This window comes from Melospiza melodia, chromosome 11, assembly GCF_035770615.1.
Source record: "Melospiza melodia melodia isolate bMelMel2 chromosome 11, bMelMel2.pri, whole genome shotgun sequence".
NCBI lineage: Eukaryota > Metazoa > Chordata > Aves > Passeriformes > Passerellidae > Melospiza > Melospiza melodia.
In genome coordinates, this window is record NC_086204.1 from 2,717,791 (window position 1) to 2,741,245 (window position 23,455).

Consider the following 23,455-nt stretch of genomic DNA (forward strand, 5'->3'; position numbering starts at 1 on the left):
GTATTTTCTGGGAGGAGGTGTATAAACAAATGTATTTTCTTGTATGGAACATGCCTTGGGAGGATTTATGTCTCTGCAACATAACCTGGCAGTAGGACAGGTTTTTTTTTTTTTTTCCCTTGACTTAATTAATTAAAATACAACCAATTAAGAAGTGTCCTTGTGCTGAGGGAAGGCAGTGTCCTGCCAGGACTGTGGGGTCTGTGGCTGTCCCTGCCTTGTGCAGGGCAGCACCAAGGCTCCACTCCTGGGCATCAGCTCTTGGGGACAGTGTCTCCTGGAGGCTGCTCATCTCCCTGGGCCCAGCCCTTCCCAAACTGAGCAGCAGCTCTGTGTGCCTGGGTTGTGTTTTTGGAGTGCCTGTCTGAGCTGTTTGAGTCTTCCCCGGGATAATGAAGAACTGTGCGCTGAGTGTGATTGAGCTGCAGTAAAGTCCTGGGGCTGTTCCTTAGGAACGGAGGTTATCCATGAAGCTTGGGAGATACTGCCAGGAAGCAAAATGAACTTTTGCACTGTGTTTCCCACCTCAGTACCCTCACTTCTTGAAGAGAGAAGGCAACAAGCTCCAGATCATGCTGCAGCGGCGCAAGCGCTACAAGAACAGAACCATTTTAGGCTACAAGACCCTGGCTGTGGGATGCATCAACATGGCTGAGGTGAGCTGCTCTCCACAGGCTCTGCTTGCACACCTGGGCATCCTCCCTTCCCTCCAAACCCACTCTTGTCACCTGCCTCGTTGAGAAGGACCTGACAGGGTTTCAAATAGCTGCAGTCTTAATAGCTGCAATTGGTATTGACAGGGCAATATTTGAACCAGATTTTATTACTGAGTAATTATATCGAGTGTTTTCTGCCTCATCTCTTAATGGCTAAAGCTTTCACAAGGATAGCTTGTGACCTTTTGAGGGTTTTGTTATTGTTTTGTGGCTTTATTAGAGTTAGGGGGTCCAGATCAAAAGTGCAGAACGAAACAGAGTCACTTGGGCAAGTCTGCCAACCCTGAGAAGTGGTAAAGTTAAAGCAAGATTTGCTGTGCTTCTCAGTGCCACAGTATGAGAGTTCAGGATTAAGCAATTTCTCTCATTTTGCTTGAAAAACCCTTGGCCATTGTTATTTCATGGCTGTTGGTAATTTAGGTGGAGCTCTATTCATGAGAAGTAAATGATAAAATTAATGCTGGAGTCAAGTATGGATAAATTATTCACAAAGGCTTTCTGAATGGCATAGCTCCATGCTTTGTTACTTCATGCCCTGTTTAATCTCTGCTGTTTCAGTGTCTGAGTGTTTAGAAATGGGTTTAGCAGTAGCAAGTTCAGTTTCGCACCAATATTTTTCATCAGACTGCATTCTGTCAACAAATGACTTTTATCCAAAACAAGCCAATGTTACTCTGTGGTGAGTTATTATTATATTAAATAATCCACTCTAAAGTGTGCTTCTCTTGTGTGAGTGCAGCTTCCCTCAGCCCTGCAGTGAATGATGAGTTCCTTATTTGATTTGGCCAAGTGCATGGTGTTGCAGCTAACATTTTTCCTGCACTGTTTGATTTGTTGGACAAGCAGAAAGTAAATACTGCTGTAAGGCAGAAAACATGTGGGCCCATCAGTTAGAGTCACTGGTGAACTTCTGAGTGTTGGGCATTTTGCTGCTGCTACATGTGGTTTTTCTTATGTCTGTTTGTAATGTCAGCTGACTGGGGTTAGAAGGTCAAAAATGTTCCAAGGTTCACCATGTTAGGAAATAGTTGCTTTCCAGCTCATCTGGAATATTTATGAAATTGAAGTCTTCAGGAAAACTGATTTTACAAGCCCTCCCCTCCCCTTTGGAGTTTATAGGATGATGACCCCTAAACTCCGCTGACTCATTTCTTTAAAAAAATATAAAAAGTTCTCTTAAGCTGTTGAAACAGAGCAGTGAATTGGAGTTGAGAGTGAGCAGTTTCAGAGCAGAGGACATATGTTCCTCATCAGCTCAGGTCTGTTTAGGTCCCTTTGAGGAGGCACAGAGCAGCCTGGTGTGTGTTGCTGTGCAGGTGAGGGCTTGGGCTCACTCACTCTGGTGGGGCAAGAGAAGATCACAACATTCTGGGGAGAAACCTCTGAGCTGGGAGTGGCAAAGGAAGGAGAAACCTGCGCCAGGATGTCCCTCTGCCTCCACCACTGCCTTGTTTGTCATGCCCTGCTGCTTCATTGTCCTGTGGTTGGTGGCCAGTTCCTCTGAGATTTGTCTGTCAGCTCTCCACAGCAAGGATATTTTGCTTTAGGAGGCACTCTACATCTGTATCTCACCAAGAATTTTTGCTTTTACCGGCTCTTTTGCTTGGTTTTAAGACAATATCAAGTTCCTTAATTAGGTGTTCAGAAGGTGGGTAACTTGATAATTCAAATCAGTTCTGTGCTGGGAAGCAAACACATAGTAATGAGGTAGTCAAGTACTCTGCTTCAAGGGTGAGCTAATCAGCTCTTAAGTTCAGAATTTTGTTTTGTTTCCTTCCATCACTTTCATTAGCAGTCAGATAAAATCTCAGCGAGCCTCGTGGATTGCCTGCAAGTGGCTCCTGTGGTTACAAGGTCCTGGAAATGTAGAGTAACTCCATTAACATAAAAAACTCTAGTAGTATGCAAATGATACAAGTTTAAATACACTTAAATGCAGATTTGTTCTGCCTCATTTCTGTCCCAGGTGATGCAGCACCCTACAGAAGGTGGCCAGGTTCTGAGCCTTTTCAGCAACATCAAAGAGGCTCCGGTGAAGGTGGCAGAAATCTGGATCTTCTCCTTGTCAAGTCAGCCAATCGACCATGAGGACAGCACGATGCAGGCCAGCCAGAAAATCAAGTCTACAGGTGAGAGTCCAACCACGTTCTCTGAGGACCACTGAGAGTCCTCCTGAGCCAGCTGGAGTTAAATTGCCCCACCTGGGCTTGGGTGCTTCCTGGGACAAATGAGGACTGGTCTGCACAAGTTGCTCTGTCTATGAGTGATCAGTGCAAAGAAAACCCACTCTGCAAAAGTGCTGCTGTGCAGGCAGGGAGTGTGACAGGGACAGTTGTCAGAGCTCTCCTGCATGCCACACCACACCTGAGCCATCAGCAAGGCTTGGCTGTGTCCTCACCAGTGCTCTCCCTGCATTATTGGTGGATGTTTTGGGAGCCTGTAGCTTCTCACCTGGCTATCAGTGTTGTATTCAGGAGATTCACATTTAAGCTACTCTTCCATCTTCTTTTTCCTTTGAAAAGAAGGAAAATTTTTCTACAATAAATTTCATTAACTTTAGATGAGACCTGCAAGCCTGCAGCACGTTTTGCTGGGAGTGATGACCTGGCTTAATGAGTGTAAATCCATGATGTGGTGCACTGTATAGGGAAGTCACTGGGTTCAGGCTTGTGGTGATTATTTTTATGTGGTACCAGCCCTCTGCTCACTGCTGGAAGAGTGACCTGCTGAAGGTAGTGCACATGTGGTGTTTGTGTGTTGCTGCCTGGGGCCAGGCAGCTCACCTGAAGGGCCATTTCCAGAAAGGTTTTGTCGTGTTTCACTTGCCCCTTTAAGTCAGTTGTGCACAGGTTAGGGGGAAAAAGAATTTCCCTTGTGGAGAAACCTCTTTACTTGCTGCTGTCTACCAAGTGGTTGGTACTTTCCAATGGGAGGAAGTTTCCTCCTCTTATTAAGAGGAGGAGGAGCCTTCTCTGTGTCCTGGTCCTTCCTTCTTACTGGGTGTGTTTCTCCTCATTCCTTTCCTCCAGACAATTCCCATCTCACTGGTTCTAGCAGGGATAGATGCCTGCTAATTTATCTTCTCCTTGTGTGCCTCCTTTCTTGATTTGTGCCTTCAGCTGGCCTTTTCTGCTCCTGAGACGAGACCTTGAAGGAGTTTCACAGGATCTTTCCCCTCTTTCCTTCCCTTTCAGACAACTATTCCGAGGAAGAGTACGAGAGCTTCTCTTCTGAGCAGGAGGCCAGTGATGATGCCGTGCAGGGCCAGGTACTGTTCAGGGCATGGCTTCTCCCTGAGAGGGCTCAGTGGAGCATGTGCACTCCCAGCTCCTGCTTGAAACTAAAAGCCTATTTCTGGATCTAAACCACGCCAGAGTGAGACTGTTACCAAGTGTTCAGCTGCACTGGAGAGGGCCTGCACAGTAACCCATTTCTTCTACCATGCTGTGATTTATCTGTTCACGTGTTTGGACTTGAGCTCCCTGGAAAAACATTGGCATCCTTGTGCTTCTCTGCTTAATGGTCAGGGAGTCATTTAATTGCTTCTATAGTGCTCATTGAACTTCAAAGAGCCAACGTGGATCCCCAGCTGTAATTAAAGGGCCAGTGGGGTCTGAGGCAGCCTTTAGTCTTTAATACCTTTTTCGCAATAGGTCCTTATGGAGAATCCCTGACTGGATGTGAGATGCTTTTGAGTTTGGGTCTTACCAGAGGGGACTGAGAGAGGGACCCACCAAGATGTGGGGCTGTGACTGTCCTTGTTTCTTGAATGTAGAGCTAGGGCTGTGTTGCTTCTCCAAGCTGTTATTCCTGTCCCTGCAGACCTGTCTCACTTCCTTTTCCCTCTACCATCATAACTGCAATTAAGGCAAATGCTGGGTGCCTGGAAGACACAGCAGCAGGTTCATCTGCATAGAAAGAACACTTTGGCATGCTCATGTGTCTCAGAATGACGAAGGTAACACGGGACTCCTCTTTCTGTTCAGGATTTGGATGATGATGAGTACGAGATGGGGAAGCCCAAGAAGCAGCGGAGATCGATAGTAAGAACGACGTCCATAACCAGGGTCGGTGGAAATCAGTTTTACTAACACTGATGGCCTTTGGCCAGGATGTGCAGTGCATGTGGCTTGTGGGACACCAGGCATGCTGGCCCAGCATGGAGCTTGGGGGCATGGTCACAGCATGTGAACAGCTAGAGAAAGCAGCCAGTTCAGGCAGTGGGACCATCCAAGGTGTGTGCATGTGTTGAGTGGCCCTTGGCTGCAAGGTTAAGGAGCTCCAAAAATCATGCAAGTGCATGAAATTCCATCCCCATGAAGGAGGCAGTGCAGGATCCATGCTCATGTAAGTCCTGAAAGTGGCTCTAAGTGAAGGAATGCTCTGCATGGGAGAGGCCAGTGAGAAGTTCTCAGAATGGAGTGGCTTAGTCAGGGGTTGGAGCTTGATGGATAAACTTCAGGTGGTGCATGTGGTGCTGAGACAAGAGAAGTAGCTGGATATGGTATATGTAGAAGCTTTAGAAAGATGCATGTGGCTGTCCACCCTCCCCCACAAGCATGGGTGTGCCTGCAAAGCTGCACTTGTGTGCAGCAGGGACTTGAGCTTCACCACACCACGGTCTGAGGCTGTTTCTGAAATCCACATTTTGATGAGGTCTGAAATAAACCCTGTTTTGACCTGAATCTGTCACTATAAAGACCCTTCCTGTGAGACCAGGAGTGTGCTAGTTCATACCCTGGGTGTCCATATTGTTTTGAACAGTGACCAGTCAGGACAAAATCCACCACCTGGTATTGAGCAAGGAACCCATAAGAGGAAAGCCCTTCCAGCCCTGACCTCTGAACTGATGCTGGAGGTCCAGCTGGTGCAAAACTGGGTTTGGTGATGCCAGTTAAGTTACCATCAGCCCAGCTCCAAACCAGATCTGCTCTCTATAAAACCATTCAGGCCAGCAAACAGCTCTGGCCATGTCCCCCTGGCTGCTGCATGCTGAGTGTCCCCTCTGTGGGCTGCTGAACTGCCCCCAGGTGTTGTCATGGGTGGGTTTGCTTGAGCCAGAGCAGAACTGTCACTCTTGTGAGAGCATCTCAGCCTCAGGGATGCACTGGGGGTGGAAACAGGGCTGTCTAGGAACAGTGTCCTGGATTTATTTCACCTAAGCTTCAGCTGCAGGGTAGGAGCTCAGAGATAAAGGGTGCAGTTTGTGTGAAGTGTCTGAGGCCAGAGTTGGGAGTAGGCAGTTGGACTGGCAAGACCTCAGGAGAGTCAGCAAACGAGCAACTTCCTTCACCTCAGAATGTCCAGGTTCCAGCCATTTCCTTCTCCCTTTCCTCCTGACCCAAGGATGCCACCTCAGATGCTCTGTACCAGCACTGAGACCTGGGCCCTTCTTGAGGATGTGCCCATCAGGTTTGTCAGTGACAGCCAGAGAAGGGCTGGGCAAACCTCAGCTCTTTGATCTGCAAAAGGGGAGCCCCTGTGGGTGAGCATTGCACAAAGGGAGGGCAGCAGTGTGCCTTGTGTTGTTCTGGCCTTGGTTCCTGCTGTGCCCAGGATCTGGGAGTGCGACTCAAGGAACATTTGTGTGATGGGGCAGGTGCTGAGGATAAGTGCCACAGCTTTTCACCAGTGCTGCCAGTGAAATAAATGAACCTGCCATGCAAACTCCTGCAAAAAAACCCCTCATGCTTTGGTGGTAAAAATCACATTTGCTCTTGGGGTCAGTGGGTAGTTCTCTATGTTGGCTCACCCTTGTTAAGAATCAGAGAAGTTGACTTTCAGGTGTTTTCCAGGAATATATCAAAAAGGCACAGGGAGGTGGTCTGGCAGATAAAAATTGTTATCCATTGTGTGTCCAGCCAAAAGTGGAGTGCCATCTTTCAGATTTGCAGTGCTCGTTGGAGTGGGACTTACCATTGGTGGTAATGAAGTTATCATGGGTGTGGAGAAGCTGATTTCAGTGTAAGGACAACGGAGAGGTGGTGCCAGATGTTGTTTGATTTTAAACAGCAGGGTAGCACCAGTGTCAGATGTGTCTGGCTTCTTGCAGGCTGGGAGAAAACAGCTCACTTAATGCTTTACTTACATAAAAGTGTCTTTAACTTGCAGCAACAAAACTTCAAACAGAAGGTTGTGGCATTGCTGAAGAGGTTTAAAGTGTCTGATGAGGTGAGTAATTCCTTCTGTAAACCTCCCTGCCTTGTGTGCTGCCCTTTGCTTGGTGCATCTTGCTTTAGTCTTCAGGAACACCCCCCTGTTTCCTTCTGTTCCCTTCATTTTGTTTTCAAGTCCACAGTGGATGTGACCTTTCCTTACACCCTAGCCTTGCAGGGAGGCTTGAGGGCCAATTTCTAAATGTCAACAAGCGTTTTGTAGATGCACTTTTATCAAAAGCAGATTTTGGCAGCTGTGCGCGTACCCATTAGTTTTGCAGATTGCTTTGAAATTATCTCTGACCCGTTCAAAGGCAAGCAGTCCAAATGGTGTGTATTGCCTGTGAGGTTAAAGCCCAGCCTGTTTGATCATCTTACTAGAACAGCCAGGCAAGACATGAAAAACTTGGATGGGGAGCTCAATCCACAAGAGTCAGCTGCTTGGTCAGAGCAGGAGAGGATGAAACAGGTCCAGAAACCTGTGTAGCCATAAGTATCCAACACAAAACCAGTCAACATCTCCTTTGGCTGTGGGGCTGATTCTGTGGCTTGTGGGAAAGAGGGAGGAACTCCTGGTGCTGCCTTGCTCTTCCAAGCAGCTTTGCTGGTCTTGCCAGCCCAGCTCGGCAGAGTCAGCAGCCGCAGCTTGGAGCCCAGGCAGCTGCTGCTGCTTTTTCTGCAGCTGCCGCTCCAAAAGCAAGCTCTGGTCAGGGCGCTGCCCCTGCTTGCTGCGGGCTGTGTGTGAAGCGAGGTCGGTGGGAGGTGTTTGTTCTCCTGCCTCGCCACTGGCAGCCGATCCTCCTCCAGGTTTCAGGCGCCTCCTGTGGACGTTTCTGGGTATCAAATCAGGAGGTGTCAGGGCAGCTTTCTCAGTGAATACCAATACAGGCTACACTGCTGGGAATACTGGAGTATTGTGCTGATTCTAGGAGGACTGAGATTCCTTTGGAGCTTTAAAGCTTTGTTTATTGGACATAACCAATGGCATGCTCATGGATGCCTGGTCCAACATGTAACTCCTGCTTAACCAGGTATTGACAGGCTTGATCCAAGACAAGCATTTCTCATGTACTTAATGTTCCTGGGATATAGTATCCTAGCACCAGGAATAGAATCTTGCTGCCAGGACTGGTGTCCTGCAGGGCTGGTGTGGGATCAGTCTGGCTCCTAGCAGAGCTGGTGATGCCTCTTTTTGTCCTGTGTAGGTTCTGGATTCAGAGCAGGACCCAGCAGAGCACGTTCCAGAGGTGGAGGAGGATTTGGACCTTCTGTATGACACGCTGGATATAGAGAACCCCAGTGACAGCGGGCCAGAAATGGAGGATGATGACAGTGTCCTGAGCACTCCAAAGCCAAAGCTAAAGTAAGTGTGAGACAGCTTCTGCTGGGCCAGAGAGATGGCTGGCAAACCCCTCCAGTCTGCTGGGGCTTGTAGCTTTGTCAGCCACAGTTTTATTCCCACTCTTCTGTGGTTTCTTTCCCCCTCCTGACATGGTGGTGTTAGAATGAGAGTGACAGCTTGTCATCTAGAGGTGTGGGAGGGTCTGACTTCCCTTCAGTCCCAGCTCTTCCTTGTTCCCTTTGCAGATGTTCTGCTGCCCTGCCACCTGAGCACAGGGAAGGTAGAACCAGGAAGGAAATGTGTGCCAAAGCAGGAGTAGAGGCAGGGATGAAGAACCAGGGAGGAAATGTGTGCTAAGGCAGGAGTAGAGGCAGGGATGAACAAGGCACACTGTCTTTCTGGAAAGACCTTTCCTGTAATAACACCCTGTGTGGAAAGAGTGTCTTTGCAGGGATTAAGGAAGCAGAGCTGCAGGAAACAAGTGGATTCCTCAGGGCCCAAAGGCATTGACTGCAACACATGTGGATGTGCTTAAAGAGCTCCTGTGGGTCAGTCCCAGCACTGTGGGGCTGAGCTGGGGGTTGCTGGCTCAGGGTCTCAAGCAGATGCAGAGCTCTGAGCTAACACAGCTGTGTCACACTCTGCTCAATAAAGGCTGAAAACGTGAGACTGAGCTGACTCCTGCTTCTGGCTGGGGTGTGGTTGCAGGCTCAGGCCCTCAGTGTGCGATGGCTCTGAAACACAGACTTATGGCACTGACCACTGCAGCTGGTCAGCACAGCATCTGCTAAATCTGCTAATTACCAGGTGTCATTATGGCCTCATTAATGTTGAATAACCTCATTGGGCTGAGAACAGATTCTGGGTCTGGAGAGAGCTGTTCCCTGTCAGTGAGCCAGGAGATGCCAAGGATAGACTGGGGCAGCAGTGGAAATGGTGGGGCTGCTGGCATGTGCAGGTGTTTGGTGCTTAACCCAAGATTCCAGCCAGCTGGTTGGCCCTACCATGAAGGGATTTGAAAATAGATGTGTTGTGGTAAGCAGCTGCTTTGCAACAAACCAAAATGTTCCACTCTGCACACTGAGAGTTCATGTCCTGTTCCCTGGAGCTGAGGAGCAAACTGTGCTGGGCTATGTGATTGCTGGAGTAAGAACTTACTGTGTGTGGTCCTGGGGAGACACTCTGTAGTTTCCTAGGTCCAGTTCTGGTGTTCCTATCTTGAAGAGGATGTGATAAATGTTGATGCCTTTGAGGCAGCTTTTCCCCACAACAACAAAAAATCAGTTCCTTACGTTGTAATTGAGTCTTGTAGCCTGATGTGATGAGCTGCCTTTGGAGTGGAAGCATAATCTGATTGTGTGTGGTACCTTATCTTACTGAGCAAATGTGTAATTGGAGCCTAGGGCTGGCAGCCAAATCCAGATGCAAGCTGGAAACAAAATGTATATTAGCCCAAGAATCACTTACCCAGGAGCAGAGTGTTGGGGTGTGGGGGAAGCTTTAATTCTGCTTGCTGTATGTCAGTCAGAAGCTGAATTCAGGAATGCCTGGACTTTTCTGGCTTCTCTTACTGTCCTGGACACCCTCCTCTCCTTTCAAAAGTAGCCTGTTTTACTGGAACAATTGGGGAGCAGTGAGATCCTCTGGGAACTGTTGTGCTGCTTTGCTCTGAGTGTGGTGGACTTGCCCTGTCAGTTTTTGGTAATAAGAAATGGGTTTTACTTTTCTTATTTAGACCTTACTTTGAAGGACTGTCACACTCCAGCTCTCAGACAGAAATTGGGAGCATCCACAGCATCAGGAGCCAGAGAGAACCACCAAGTCCTGTAAGTCACATTTCAAGTGTTACCTCTCTGCACTCTCTCTAATTGCATGTGTAAATTGAAACACCCTCTCTGACACCCCCAACTTCCCAAAGATTTGGATGCAGAGATACAAATTTTCTGCTAAGAAAACTCATTTGGACTTCTTGGGGACTGGAGATTTTTTGGCCAGTTTGGGGGTTTTTTGTTGCTGTTTGTTTTTTGAGTTGTTTTTTGTTGTTGGTTTTGTTTTGTTTTAATGCAAATATGGTATTAAGTCGAGGGTGCATCTTCAGGTTATGTATTGAATACTTGCTGATGGTGTAAATAGCCTCAGATTCCCATGTGCCTGAAATGACTGCCAGGATGGGAGATGTTGCCTGGGAGTTTTAGGGACTTCCTAGCACTCTGTGGAGGAAGCTTTTCTTTGCTGATGTTGGGGTATCTTTCCTGGTGGCTGACAGTGGATGGTCAGGGGCAGCTCAGCTGCTTTTCCATTCCCTCCTGAATGGGCATAAGGTGTCAGTCCCATCCCAGAGCATTTTATTGCCTCTCCTGTGTGTTGTGCATCAGCTTTGCCACATCCCACAGTGATGTGTGAGCAGGGAGCACTGCTGGCCGTGCTGCAGAGCTGTGTGATGTTTAAATGGAGAAGCCTCTCTTCTGAACAGCCTGACCCAGAGAGCATGGCTGGAAACTGTGCTGGTGCTAAACCTCCTGAGGATTTTTCTTCTCTCAAGCAGGTAGAAGTGCCTGAAAAGACAAAGAGTCTTGGAACCAAACATGCAGGCGACAGTGTTTCTGACACTGTCCCTTATGTAAGTTGAAAATGCACTTTTTGACCTTCCTCCTGTCAGTTTGGTGTCAGCTGTGGGCTGCATTCTGTGGGGTGCATCTGTCTGTCTGTATAGCTGCACATGCAACACAACTTCCATGGGTAAAATCAGCTGCAGTGAAGATGGCACTGAGTTCTCCTCCTGGCCTTAGTTTGGAGCTTCTTGTCTTTCAGCCTTTTGCAGGTGAAATGCTCTCTTTGACTTTTGTTCAAACAGCTAGCCCAAAGTTTGCCACTGAGCACATAAAGGATGCTCAAGGCTGTTCCATTTGATCAGACAGAAGTATTACTTTAAGCTGATTGGGCAGAAATCAAGCTGGTCCTGGGGTAGAAATCTCAAAGCTCAAGTTGCTGTGCTGGGAACGTGGGGTGTGTAACATTTCTCTCATTTCTTTCTGTCTTAGCTAGTTCATTTGGGTAAGATGAATTCATCTGCATTGCATGAGGAGGCATGTCCCTGGCTTTGAGCTGTGAGAGTGCCTGTTCCAAACAGCATCTCTGAACACCCTTCCTCCCTCCAGCTCCCTTGTGAGGCAGAGCTGGGAACAGGTAGCCCAGACAGCCACTCCTGGTTCCCCCCTTTGGCAGTGAGGAGGATGTCTGGAAGAGGCAGGCTCAATGTGCCCCAGCCAGAGTTAAACTCTCAAGGTGAGACAGAGGGTTTGTTCCTGCTAATTCTGTTCCCTGTGTTTTGGCAGGAGTCTAACCAGCAAGCTGAGGTCCAGGAGGCTGAGCTCCCCACTCCAGATGTGTTTGTGGAGAAGCTCCCACCCAGTGGGAAGATCACAAAGACAGAGTCCCTCATCATCCCATCCACCAGGTACAGGGGACGGGGCTGTGCCTGCTGCAGGCTGCTCAGGGGAGTCATGGACAGTGTGCTAGGACTTGGTCAGGGTGGCCTCAAGGCAGTAAGCTGCAAGGACATCCTCCTGTGTTTGGGCACTTGAGCAATGGGTCTAGAGCACTTGGTAAATGATAGCCCAGAGGTATTCTGTGCTGCTTTGGGCGTGTGACTGCAGTTTGCCTGGCTGGATCTTATGATGCTGGTGTAGCAGTAGCAGAGAGGGGGTGTGGGTGTTAGCACAGGCTGTGGAAGTCATCCTGGGACTCCTGGGAATGTGCTGAGCTGTGAGCTGTGCTGTCAGAAGCAGAACCAGCCGGGCTCAAGCTAGCTCAGATCTCCGTGCAGAATTCCCTCCCCAGTGCTTGTGCTGCCATCACTGGGGCTGCCAGACGGGCGGTGGGGCTCTGGGGGCCGTGTCTCGCTCAGAAGCGTGCCTGCCCTGGCAGTGTGAGTCTCCCAGCAGGTCTGAGGGGAAGCAGACGGGCCGGCGGGGCAGGAGCACGTCGCTGAAGGAGAGGCAGCCGGTGCGGCCGCAGAACGAGAGAGCCAACAGCCTGGACAACGAGCGCTCCCCGGACACCCGGCACCACCTACAGGTCGGCTGGCTCTGCTGCCCTCCAGCCACTCCCTGCTCCTCCTCTCTCTCCTTGTCCTTCTGGTTGGGGCTCTGTCCCTGCTGGGAAGGAACTGGGCCCCGCAGCTTCAGGAAGGAGGGAATTTGTTTTGGCTAAAGTGTTCTCTTCCATGCAGTCCGCTGGGGTTTGCCAGCTTGGAGCTTTGTCAGCCAGCCATAAACTCAAAGCACTGGAGCAGATTGTTAGAATGAGAAATGAATAGGGGTGTGTTGAGGAATTACTCCTTTGAAATAAGGCAGATTGCTAGGGACTGTCTTGTGCACAGCATATGTGCTGTGCTTTTGTTAGCTGTGGGACTCAGTTATTTCCCTCCTTGAAGGACATTGTTCCTGGCTTTTATGAATCTTAAATTCCTGGGCTGCTGTTAGTTGGTTGGTATAAAGTGATGTAAGTAAAAGTGCATGGCAGAAGGAGTAGTGGCCAACAAATCCATGGTGGCTAACACTGGGCAAGCTGCAGAGTGTGCAGTGTGCCTTTGCTGAGGGGTGACTGGCCAGCATGCACATCAATTGCAAGAGCTGGAGCTGCAGGCTTGGTGGCCATAGCTGACACCTCTTACTGTTCCTCCTCTGTGTCTTTATTTCCAGATCCCCAGGAAAACAGTGTATGATCAGCTGAATCACATCCTGGTTTCTGATGACCAGCTGCCAGAAAACATTATCCTTGTCAATACATCTGACTGGCAAGGCCAGGTAAGGGCAGGAGGCATCACCTGGAGCACAGTTCTCCTGCACTGTTCTTCCTCAGGAATGGACAGGCCTTGAGCTCTGCACTGACCAAGCAGGGTCTGCTGCCTGCAGAGTGCTCAGTGCCCACAGGCTGGATTTCATCTGGCCAGGAGATGCTGGGATCTTATAAAGCTTTGCCACCTGAGCCTTTCCACAGAGGTGTTTTCTTCCCCAAATAATGCCATTCCTTGTGGTTAGCAGCACTGGGAGTGTGGCTAAACCCTTGCACTCAGAAGCCCCCTAAACTGTAGTGGGCTGGGACAAAGGAAGGTCTGACCTTGTGGTGGTTTAGGCTGAGATTTCTGAGCACAGGTGGTGAACAGGAGAAAATGTTTTGGATCAGCTCTGTAGCCATGTACACGTGCCTGTGACTGCTGACTGCAGGAATCACCCCATCCTTGCGGAGTGATGGTTGTTTTAAGGAGAACTCTGACCAATACTTCCTTTTGCTGACAACAAATTTGGGAATTTTTACAAATTTGGAGCAAATATTTCTCCTTTTGGAGCCTTATTCTGAGAAAGCAATGAAATATGTGTGGAAGAGGACCAATGTACACGTGCTGGGTGGCCCTTGCCTGGGGAACTTGTGCCAGGCTTGTGGAGTTACATTGTCTGCTTTGGCTTTCTGTTTCTGAAAGAACTAGGGTCTCAATGTGTGAGAGAGCAGAAATACCATCTGAGCTGCTGGGTCCACTGTCTCTGTTCTTGGAAGACACAGAAATGCCTTCTAGAGATGGAGAGAAGATATTGTAGATCACCTTCCAGGGGTTCTGGCAGCTTGTGCCTGCAGTATCAGAGGGCATGAGGGATATGGACTGGAGTGTATAGATTAGTCATGCAGGAATTGAAAGTGTGAGATAATTACTGAGTGCTATAATTAATGTTCATGTGTACCTGAGGTGTGTGGTGCCCCCATCAGCTGCATGGAGGGGAAACAACTCCTCACAAGGAGCATGGGTGTGGTAGCACCCTTCCCTTCCTTCAGTGTTTAAGGGTGGGCAGAGCACTGCATTTCTTTAAAATGGAAATCAGAGAGCTGCAGCTGCACTGCCAGAAGCAGGCAGGTAAGCAGTGTCTGCTCTTTCCCAGGGCTGTCTGCTCAGTGAATGCTCTGCTGGCCCTGCCCTCTGTGGCTGTAAAAACTGTGCTGCATCTCTGGGACATGGTGTTGTGTCTGTCAAGAAGATGCTTCCATTTTTCTAGGAGAACTTTCCTTTGGCTGCTGTGCAGGGAGGAGGCATTTGTGAAATAGCCACATCACCTTCAGACACAGGGAGAGTGCCCAGGAGTGGGTGTGAGAATACTCAGGAGGTTGAGGGGGGCACATTTTCTTCTTGTGACAAACTGTACTGAAAAAAAGGACTAAAAATGTTCTGTTCTCTCCTCAGTACCTTTCAGATGTCTTGCAAAAGCACACCTTGCCAGTGGTCTGCACATGTTCCTCTGCTGATATTCAGGCAGCTTTCAGCACAATTGTCTCCAGGATACAGAGATAGTAAGTTCTCACCTAAAAGCCTCTCAGCTCCTGTGCCCCAGGACTCAGCGAGTTCATTTCTCAACTACTGCACGAAACCTTTCCAGTCTGCTCTCCTGAAGTCAGAATTGCATTCTGTGGCTCTTCAGCACTCACCACCTCTGCTGTTCTGCCTCGTGTGGGACATGCAAGTCCCCAGCAGCAGTGATTATCAGAGACTGTGCCTTGGGGGCTGCCTTGGGGGGTGCAGTGCATGCAAAACAAATAAAGGGGTTTTAAATAGTTCTTGGTCTCCCTTCCAATTCCCAGAATAATTCCTCAGTTCCTGAAGGCACTCCCTGCTTACCTGCTGGAGGCTGTGGGTACCTGAGTGTGTTCTCTGACCCAGCAGTTAGTTAGGTACATCCTAACCTAGATAGTTGAGCCCAGCCCTTTAGAATATCAAAATGTGCAAAAGAAGGAGCAGGGAGACCAATTAAGAAATTACTGAAGAATGTTGTATTTTATGAATAATGTTTTAAGCTGCTGAGAATCATTGCAATATTGCCTTGTGTATTGAACAAACTCTCTTCTGCTATAATTGTTATTAACCAGTTTTTTTGGTTTGTCTTTTTTTTTTTTGCTGCTTGTTCTGAAATATGTGGTTGAAGGCACAATTACAAATATGTTTCCTCTTTTTCTGTCTAGCTGTAACTGCAATTCACAGCCTCCAAACCCAATTAAAATTGCAGTGGCAGGAGCCCAGAATTACCTCAGTGCTGTGCTGAGGCTCTTTGTAGAGCAGCTGTCTCACAAAACCCCCGACTGGCTCGGCTACATGAAATTTCTGATCATCCCTCTAGGTAAATAAGGGATGGTGTTTCCTCACAGGGAGGGGAATGGGTGAAATCTGCTGTGTTCCCTCAGGAGAAGCCTTTCTGGAGCTTTGGCTATGGGTTAAATGAGGCAAATTATTACATGATTGTGTGCTGCTGGTGTTGCTGCTCTTGTGGGAGTGAATTCCATCTCTAAGTTCCTGATCCAAAGTCTGCTTTTGTTTGAAGCAAGGGGTTAAGTACTTCCTCCCCATACAGGGAGACTCTTATGCACAGAATTGTTCTGGAAACCCTTCTCCCTGGCTGAAATGTTAAATTCAGTGGGCACCACGTTTCCCAAAACAATAACTGTTCTGGCCTCCCTGGGCTTGACTCAGAAAATATTAAGAAGAGGGGTTGAAATTTTTTAAAAGGCTCTGAAACTGCTGAGAATTTGAATTATTCAAATTACACACATCTCTTGACCTTTACTTTTCGTGCTGGTCTGCTCACGTTTTTCCCTCACTTTACCTCTGCCCTTTCAGCAGCTCATCAAGCCTGCCTGGGTGGAACATTTTCCAGCTTGGATTGCTTGTGCTGAGGGAGGTAGAACGCACTGATAGCAGCACCAGGGGCCTGGTGCAGTCAGGAATGTGGTGGTGGCAAGGCCTGGGAAGCAGGGGAGTCACTGGTGCAGTGGGCAGGGACATCTGGGCACTGCTGGTGTGCTCCAGGGCTTGGCTTGTGTGGACAGAGCGTTTAAGTGATGCAAGAACACTTGAAAAGCACTTTTTGCCAGTGTTTTCCAGTTTTCTGGCTTTGGGGGCAGCTGATGGAAGTTCCTATAGGAATCAGAAGCTGCTGCCCAGCACCGTAAACACTGGAGTTAGGCTGTCCATTCATTGGTGGCATTTGCAAAAGTTAAATAAAAAAGGCAGAGGAAAAGCAAGAACGGAATCCTTCTGTAAAAAAAAGGCATTTCGTTTTCAAAGTGGTTGGCAGGAAGAGAAGAGAGAGCCCTTTAGGGAGGAAAAACAAAAAAAAAATATTAATTTCTGCAAGGTTAAATGTGCTTTGAATGAGAATCTGTGTCTGAGACTTTGCTGCTCACTTGCTGACTGTCTCCTGGCCTCAGAATAAGAGTTTTCTGTCCTGCAGTTTTTAATGATCTGAAAATACTCTCTTTGAAAGTGAAACACAAGATTTAACTAGTGTTTGGGTTTAGGTTGGTTTTTTAATCTTAAAACTTTGTTTTGTAATCAAAAAAGAAGAAAAAATGAACCAGACACTTTGATAATGAAATGCTTTAGAACTGTGGATTCTTTTTAGATTCTACTTTAAATATAGCAACTTCTCTAACAGGATCTTTTCCACAGAAGTCTGCAGTATTTCCTGATTGGATCAAGTGCTTATTTCTGGCCAGCTCTCTGGCAGTTCATTAAAGTGATTGAGGAGCCACCTCTCATTTCTGACAATTGAAAAAGCACCAAAGACAGAATGGTGACCATGCCATAAATGTCTTAAAGGAAAATCCTCTCTGCTGCTTGCAATACCTTTGAAATGGGGTTGGTGGTGAACTAGGGTTTCTCCATGGATGGGCTTACCTTCTGAGTCCACAGCTACATCCTCCAGTGACAGAAGAGTCAGCCCTCAGTGGTTTATTAGCAATCAGAAATGCTCAGTGTCTGTAAACATATGAACTGGGAGATTCAGTCCTGCTCCATGCCACTGATTGCATGGCTGTAAGATTCCTCTGCTGTCTAAAACACTGTATCCTAGCTGAAAAAGGGGAAAATCAAATGTTGAGGGGTTTTTTTTGGCTGTTTGGGGTATTTGAACATTTTATATAGCTCCCATGGGTAGGACTTCTTGGGAGCCTTGCTTTGATTACTTGTTTCCATGTGCAGAGTGTGGGAAAGCTTCTCCAGCCCAGGGTGCAGAGCTGTGCTGTGTGCCCTGCTCAAAACTCCCTGCAGGGGAAATGTGGGGTCCCAGCCTCTCCTGACCCTGAGGCAGCTCAGAGGCACCTCCTGCTTTCACCTCTCCTTGAAGGCTGGAAATCAGCTTGGAGGCTTGGAGCCCTGAGACAGTGGTTTATTGTTTGGGTCTTTTTTTTCCACCAGAGCTTTCCTGGAGCATGGTGAGGGCAGTTCAGCAACTGGGGTCATCTTGAAGGGATTTCTCAGGTTTCCAGTTAACTCAGCTGTCTGGAAGTGTGGCTTGATGGGCAAATTTGGTGTGCAGGAAGGAGGAAAATAATGTGATTAAGAGGAGTTCTGAGGCTGCTTCATGGCTGAGTGTAAATGTTCAGGGCTGGTGCTGAGCCTGATTGCCAGGTTGGTTGGGCAGGGTGATCCTGGCACACCTTTTCTCCTGTGTTCAGAGACTGTGGAGGTAGTGGCTAGGGGGTGTTGTTTGTTTTGGGGACATAGATGGCCTTAAAGGAAGGTGGCTTAACATAATGAACCCTCCCAGGGCAGAGGTTGTCACTTGAGCACCTTCCCTGTCCTGCTCAGTGTCAGTGTGCACTCAGATCTCCATGCAGGGCTGGAGGCTGGACACACAAAGCTTCTGCAGGAGATCTTTCCATGCTTATGGAGGAGCTGGGCCACGAGGCTCAGCCAGAGTGAGCAGGGACCTGCTGCACCTGCCAGTGTTCACTGGGTCCTGTAATGCTGGGGCTCTGCTTTCTGCCTCAAATTGCAGCCTATTTATTGAGCTTTTAGCCCTTCTCCACAGATTAAACAAACCTCCCTGGGTTGTTTTTCCTGCCTGGGGGCAATTGCCTCTTCTCAGTGTTGCAGAACAGCTGTGGGGTACAAATGGTGCTTGGAGGAAGGGGTCTGGCCCCTCCTGGCTGTGGTGCAGCCTGTGGGCAGGAAGGGCTGTTTGGGAGAGCTGCTTGCAAAACTGAGAGACATGGAGAGCTGTAGAGCCTTTGTGCCTTCCAAATCATTTATTTCCTCAGCAGTTGCCCAGTCCTGTTTCCTTTGGCCTTTTAAAATTTAATTTGTTAGGGGGAAGGTTCAAGTGAAAGATAGCAGTGTGTTGAAGCAGTCTGCACTGGGAAGTCTATTTGCATGCTCTTGTAGAGATAAGCTGGACTAAATGACTTGGTTATAATTGAAGAAATTTATTTCTGAGGTGTCTAGTGTGGTTTTGATGTTGGGGTTTAATTCCTTACAGAACAAACCCAGTGCTGGAGAGCACAGCTGTGATGTTTTCCTTTCTTTCTTAGGCTCCCATCCAGTGGCCAAGTATCTGGGGTCTGTAGATTATAGATACAACAACTTCTTCCAAGATCTGGCCTGGAGAGATCTGTTCAACAAACTTGAAGCACAGACCACTGGTAAGACTCTGTGTCTGTCTGGCCTGTGTGGGATGAAAAGCTCGAGTGAGTAATTTTAGCAGAGGTCAAGTAAATACAAGAGGAAGCAGACAAGTGGTTTTGTTCCTCTTTTCTCCTCACTCCACCACATTCCCATTTCAGATGCTGACCTTTCTAAGTCTTGCTCATCGTGGTTTGCAATCAGTTATTGGCTCCCAGAGGCATTAACTAGCTGCCTGTGAGTCATGCTGTTCTTACCTAGCTCTCAGCTTTGTTCTTTGATGTGGAGGTCTTGCTCCTAAGTTCAGTACATTGCTTTCCTTCAGGAACTGTGCAGCCTAAAACCTTTGGAAAACTGGAAGCACTGGGAAGATTAACTTCTGTTAGTTGTGTGTGAAAAAGATCCTGCCAGCAGACTTGAAAACATTCTCATTAAAGAAGAATTTTGTTCTTCACCAGTGTGGTAACAAGTGGGAGCTGCCCTAGGTCAGACCAACAAGTTCCTGTTCTGATCTGAGTTTGTTCTAGGCCAGATTAAAACCTTACTTCAGTCAAAGTACTAATTTGTTTAAAATATGAATGGTTACAGTTTCTCCCTCCTTTTCTTCAAGAATGGAAAGGAACAGGAGAAAGGAGGATTTGCCACATTAAGGGCTATGTGAAGGCTTGAGACTTGATGCTGTTGTGGCAGCATTGCCCACACAGAAATTTCATTAGAAGGGAAAAGCTCTGAAGTTTGTGTAGCACCACGAGTGTTGCAATGTGGTTCTCCCCGTTGGAATTGCAGAGTTCCTGAGACTCCCAGAATGTTCCTGGAAGTCCTCTAGCCATGAGAGGAGGAGAGAGACCTCTTCAGGGGTAATTGTTGAGAGCTGTTTCCAGCAGAAGTCAGCCCTGTTTGGAGCAGGAGGCTGGACTAAAAATCTCCTAGTATGCTGTCCAAGCTACACTTTCCCTTAATCCTGAATTCAGGGAAGAACTGGTGTATGGAACTGGTTTCCTTTAATTACTTGGTGCACTTGAAAATGCAGAAAAATGTCAATACAGACTTGATTTTTGTGTCTGAATTAGGAATACTTCATTATCTGTGGAAACCCAGAAAGAGCCATATCTGTTCCGTAGTTGATTGCATGCTATAAGAAAAAGTCCACCTCATTTTTGTATAGTGCAGACTTTGTACATTCTGCATTTTTGTCTGTGTGGTGGCAGCTGCACAGGAACTCCATAATGGCACAAGAAGATTTGGCAGAGAACCATAACTCTTACCAGTTCACTGTTCAAATACAAAGAGTCTGGGTTAAAATGCCCATTTTAAAGTATGGAAGTGCCTGTTGAAGGTCACTTGTGTTCCTGGGATCTCACAGTTGAGGCTCTTTGGTAGAAACCAAAGAAGTATGGAAGGCATTTAGCAAATGTCTTTGTGTCAACTTGAATGAACCACAGTCTCACAAAATCACAGGATCTTTGTGCTCTTCCTACCCTTGTGTGCCCCTCAGTCTTTTTAGCCAACTGAGCAGGGCCATGAGTTCATCAGAAACTCGGGTAACTCAGTGCTGGTGTAAGAGCAGCTCACCTGGGAGACATGGCCAGGCACTTTGTCCAGCAGACACCTGCAGCCAAGGCATGAAATATCTAAAGCTGACTCAGGGCAGGGACAAAGAAAAGCTTTTAACAAATCTAAAAGACCCCAGATTTGGTCAGAAATGCTGAGTACACATTCAGCTTTACTGTGCTCTGGGGTAGGCAGAGCTTCTTGTGCTAGGTATAGAGCTGGTGGGCACCACCAGCAGGTGGAGAACAGGGCTGGCAGGTCTGAGGGAGAACAGGGCTGGCAGGTCTGAGGGAGGCCAGGGCTGGCATGGTCTGAGGGAGGCCAGGGCTGGCAGTGGTCTGAGGGAGGCCAGGGCTGGCAGTGGTCTGAGGGAGAACAGGGCTGGCAGTGGTCTGAGGGAGGCCAGGGCTGGCAGGTCTGAGGGAGAACAGGGCTGGCAGTGGTCTGAGGGAGGCCAGGGCTGGCAGGTCTGAGGGAGAACAGGGCTGGCAGGTCTGAGGGAGACCAGGGCTGGCATGGTCTGAGGGAGAACAGGGCTGGCAGTGGTCTGAGGGAGAACAGGGCTGGCAGTGGTCTGAGGGAGGCCAGGGCTGGCAGGTCTGAGGGAGAACAGGGCTGGCAGGTCTGAGGGAGAACAGGGCTGGCAGGTCTGAGGGAGGCCAGGGCTGGCAGTGGTCTGAAGGAGGCCAGGGCTGGCAGTGGTCTGAGGGAGAGCAGGGCTGGCAGTGGTCTGAGGGAGAACAGGGCTGGCAGTGGTCTGAGGGAGAACAGGGCTGGCAGGTCTGAGGGAGAACAGGGCTGGCAGGTCTGAGGGAGAACAGGGCTGGCAGGTCTGAGGGAGAACAGGGCTGGCAGGTCTGAGGGAGAACAGGGCTGGCAGTGATGTGAGGGAGAACAGGGCTGGCAGGTCTGAGGGAGAGCAGGGCTGGCAGTGGTCTGAGGGAGAACAGGGCTGGCAGTGATGTGAGGGAGAACAGGGCTGGCAGGTCTGAGGGAGAGCAGGGCTGGCAGTGGTCTGAGGGAGAACAGGGCTGGCAGGTCTGAGGGAGAACAGGGCTGGCATGGTCTGAGGGAGAGCAGGGCTGGCAGTGGTCTGAGGGAGAACAGGGCTGGCATGGTCTGAGGGAGGCCAGGGCTGGCAGTGGTCTGAGGGAGAACAGGGCTGGCATGGTCTGAGGGAGGCCAGGGCTGGCAGGTCTGAGGGAGAGCAGGGCTGGCAGTGGTCTGAGGGAGGCCAGGGCTGGCAGGTCTGAGGGAGGCCAGGGCTGGCAGGTCTGAGGGAGGCCAGGGCTGGCAGTGGTCTGAGGGAGGCCAGGGCTGGCAGTGGTCTGAGGGAGGCCAGGGCTGGCAGGTCTGTGGGAGAACAGGGCTGGCAGTGGTCTGAGGGAGGCCAGGGCTGGCAGGTCTGAGGGAGGCCAGGGCTGGCAGGTCTGAGGGAGGCCAGGGCTGGCATTGTGTGAGCAGTCATTGAATGCTTTTCCTGTGCTCTCTGCAGTTTCGGATGCGCCCGACGTCGTGTCCCGGATAACTCAGTACATAGCAGGGGCAAACTGTGCTCACCAGCTGCCCATTGCTGAAGCCATGCTGACCTACAAACAGAAGAGGTATGGCCCTTCCATCCTGCTGGCTCCCAGCACCAGCTGCTGCTTGAGAGCAAAGTGCTTTTCTCATGTTGTGCCAGCAGTCTGAAAACCGAACAGCAAAGGCCTTGGGAGGCTGCACCCAGCAGTGTGTCCCACTCAGGGAATCTACAGCAGCAGGGTTGCTTTAAGTGCAGAGATTCTGTTTTTTTCAAGATGTAAGAGGTTTGGGGAAGTGCAGGATGGGGATGGACAGGTTTTATGTGCTTAGGTTCCAGAGATGTCTCACCACAGTGACCTTAGGTGTGTCAGACTGGACCCTGGCATTCTCCCACAGAGTATCTTCTGTGAGAGCTGACCTTTTTTACATTGGCATTTAGGCATCTAAGCCCCTTTCTTTTTGGAGTGTAAATAGCAGAGCTTCTTGCAGGAGAGACAAAATCCTTGTTGATTGGCAGTTGCAAGCTATCAGGACTCCTGCTGGGGAGGGCTGACATTCACCAGATTTCATTTCAGCTTCTCTTAAGGGATAAGCAGGCTGTAGGAGGGAGGACTGGAGACTTAAAACAAGATTCAGGAGTAGGTAGGGCCTCCTGTGGCCATGGTCCAGGAGGAAGAGCAAGTGTCACTGAAGGGTAGAGAAGCACTGTTATCAAGGGACACAGAAGAATGATAGATTTGAACTCAGCTGATGTGAGTTTCCTCAGTTAGGGACTAGCAACTCCCTATGAGACGTGGATGTTGTTAATTTTTAATTACTTCTGTTTGATTTTTCATTTTTGGTCCATTAACATCCCTTATTAGTGTCTCCTTTGCCTAAGAATTGGGAGAAATTGAAAGTGTGCTTAGCATCACTTTTCCCCCTTCTTTTTGGAAATTCTCATAGTATATTGCTTTTGCATTGCTGTGGAATTCCTGTCTGCTCTCACATTACTGTGCAGAAATGATTCAGTGAAATTTCACCCATTCTACATGTTTTTCCTGTATTTCCAGACTGACTAGTCAAGTAAAAGACACTAGTCTAGTATCTTCATGTATTTGTGGACTTCTGTTAAAGTTAACATGATAATAAGGATGAAATTTAAAGAGCTACAGAGCACTTGAAGCTCTTGCCTTCAGTTCTGCATCTAGTTTTTGGTATGAAGACTTACTTTGGTTACCAGCAGGGAGCTCAGACACCCCAGTGCAGTGGGAATCCCTTCTGAGGCTGCCTGGTTCTCCCTCTGCACCCTTCAGGTGCTGGGTTCTGCACTGCTTTCCTCTGCCCCCTCCATCCTGTTACAGCTTCATTTGTGCCATTACAACACATTTAAAGGTTTTGAGTTTCTAGTGTGTCCAGAAGGTCAATTCAGCACTTTGTTGGAAAACAGCTGAAATGTATTTGAGCTGTATCCCTCCCGGCAGTGTGCAGGGCTGCTTTACCAGGCTGGTCTGATCCATTTAGATTCATAGTTTTCATTTAGGAGGTTATTGGGAAGAGAGATTGCTGAAACTCACAGTCAGCCTCTGGCATAACCTGCAATCTCTCAGTATTTCTGTGTGTCTGCCTTAAAATAACTTCTGCTTTCAGGTCAGTGTCCTGTGAGCAAAGGAGAGTGAGTCAGAGGCTCTCACTGGAGCATGGGCAGTGTCTCCTCTGTGCTTTCCTTTAGGAATGGGGGTCCCTGTCA

The 23,455-nt window shown here is 48.7% G+C and overlaps 1 protein-coding gene across 7 annotated transcripts in view; it reads left to right on the forward strand.

The window, feature by feature from the left end:
- PACS2 (phosphofurin acidic cluster sorting protein 2) overlaps positions 1-23,455 on the forward strand; it is a 79,314-nt gene that overhangs the window by 34,308 nt on the left and 21,551 nt on the right. For 2 of the 7 annotated variants that reach the window (XM_063165308.1, XM_063165304.1), the window contains exons 4-18: positions 531-656; positions 2,683-2,845; positions 3,911-3,984; positions 4,703-4,783; positions 6,828-6,887; positions 8,077-8,234; positions 9,949-10,039; positions 10,756-10,833; positions 11,549-11,670; positions 12,155-12,290; positions 12,917-13,021; positions 14,446-14,552; positions 15,219-15,373; positions 18,564-18,674; positions 21,701-21,809. In XM_063165308.1, coding sequence (XP_063021378.1) covers positions 531-656; positions 2,683-2,845; positions 3,911-3,984; positions 4,703-4,783; positions 6,828-6,887; positions 8,077-8,234; positions 9,949-10,039; positions 10,756-10,833; positions 11,549-11,670; positions 12,155-12,290; positions 12,917-13,021; positions 14,446-14,552; positions 15,219-15,373; positions 18,564-18,674; positions 21,701-21,809 — 1,676 coding nt within the window. The remainder of the gene's footprint in view (positions 1-530; positions 657-2,682; positions 2,846-3,910; positions 3,985-4,702; positions 4,784-6,827; positions 6,888-8,076; positions 8,235-9,948; positions 10,040-10,755; positions 10,834-11,548; positions 11,671-12,154; positions 12,291-12,916; positions 13,022-14,445; positions 14,553-15,218; positions 15,374-18,563; positions 18,675-21,700; positions 21,810-23,455) is intronic. The other 5 variants (XM_063165309.1, XM_063165305.1, XM_063165306.1 and 2 more) reach the window with 4 other exon arrangements.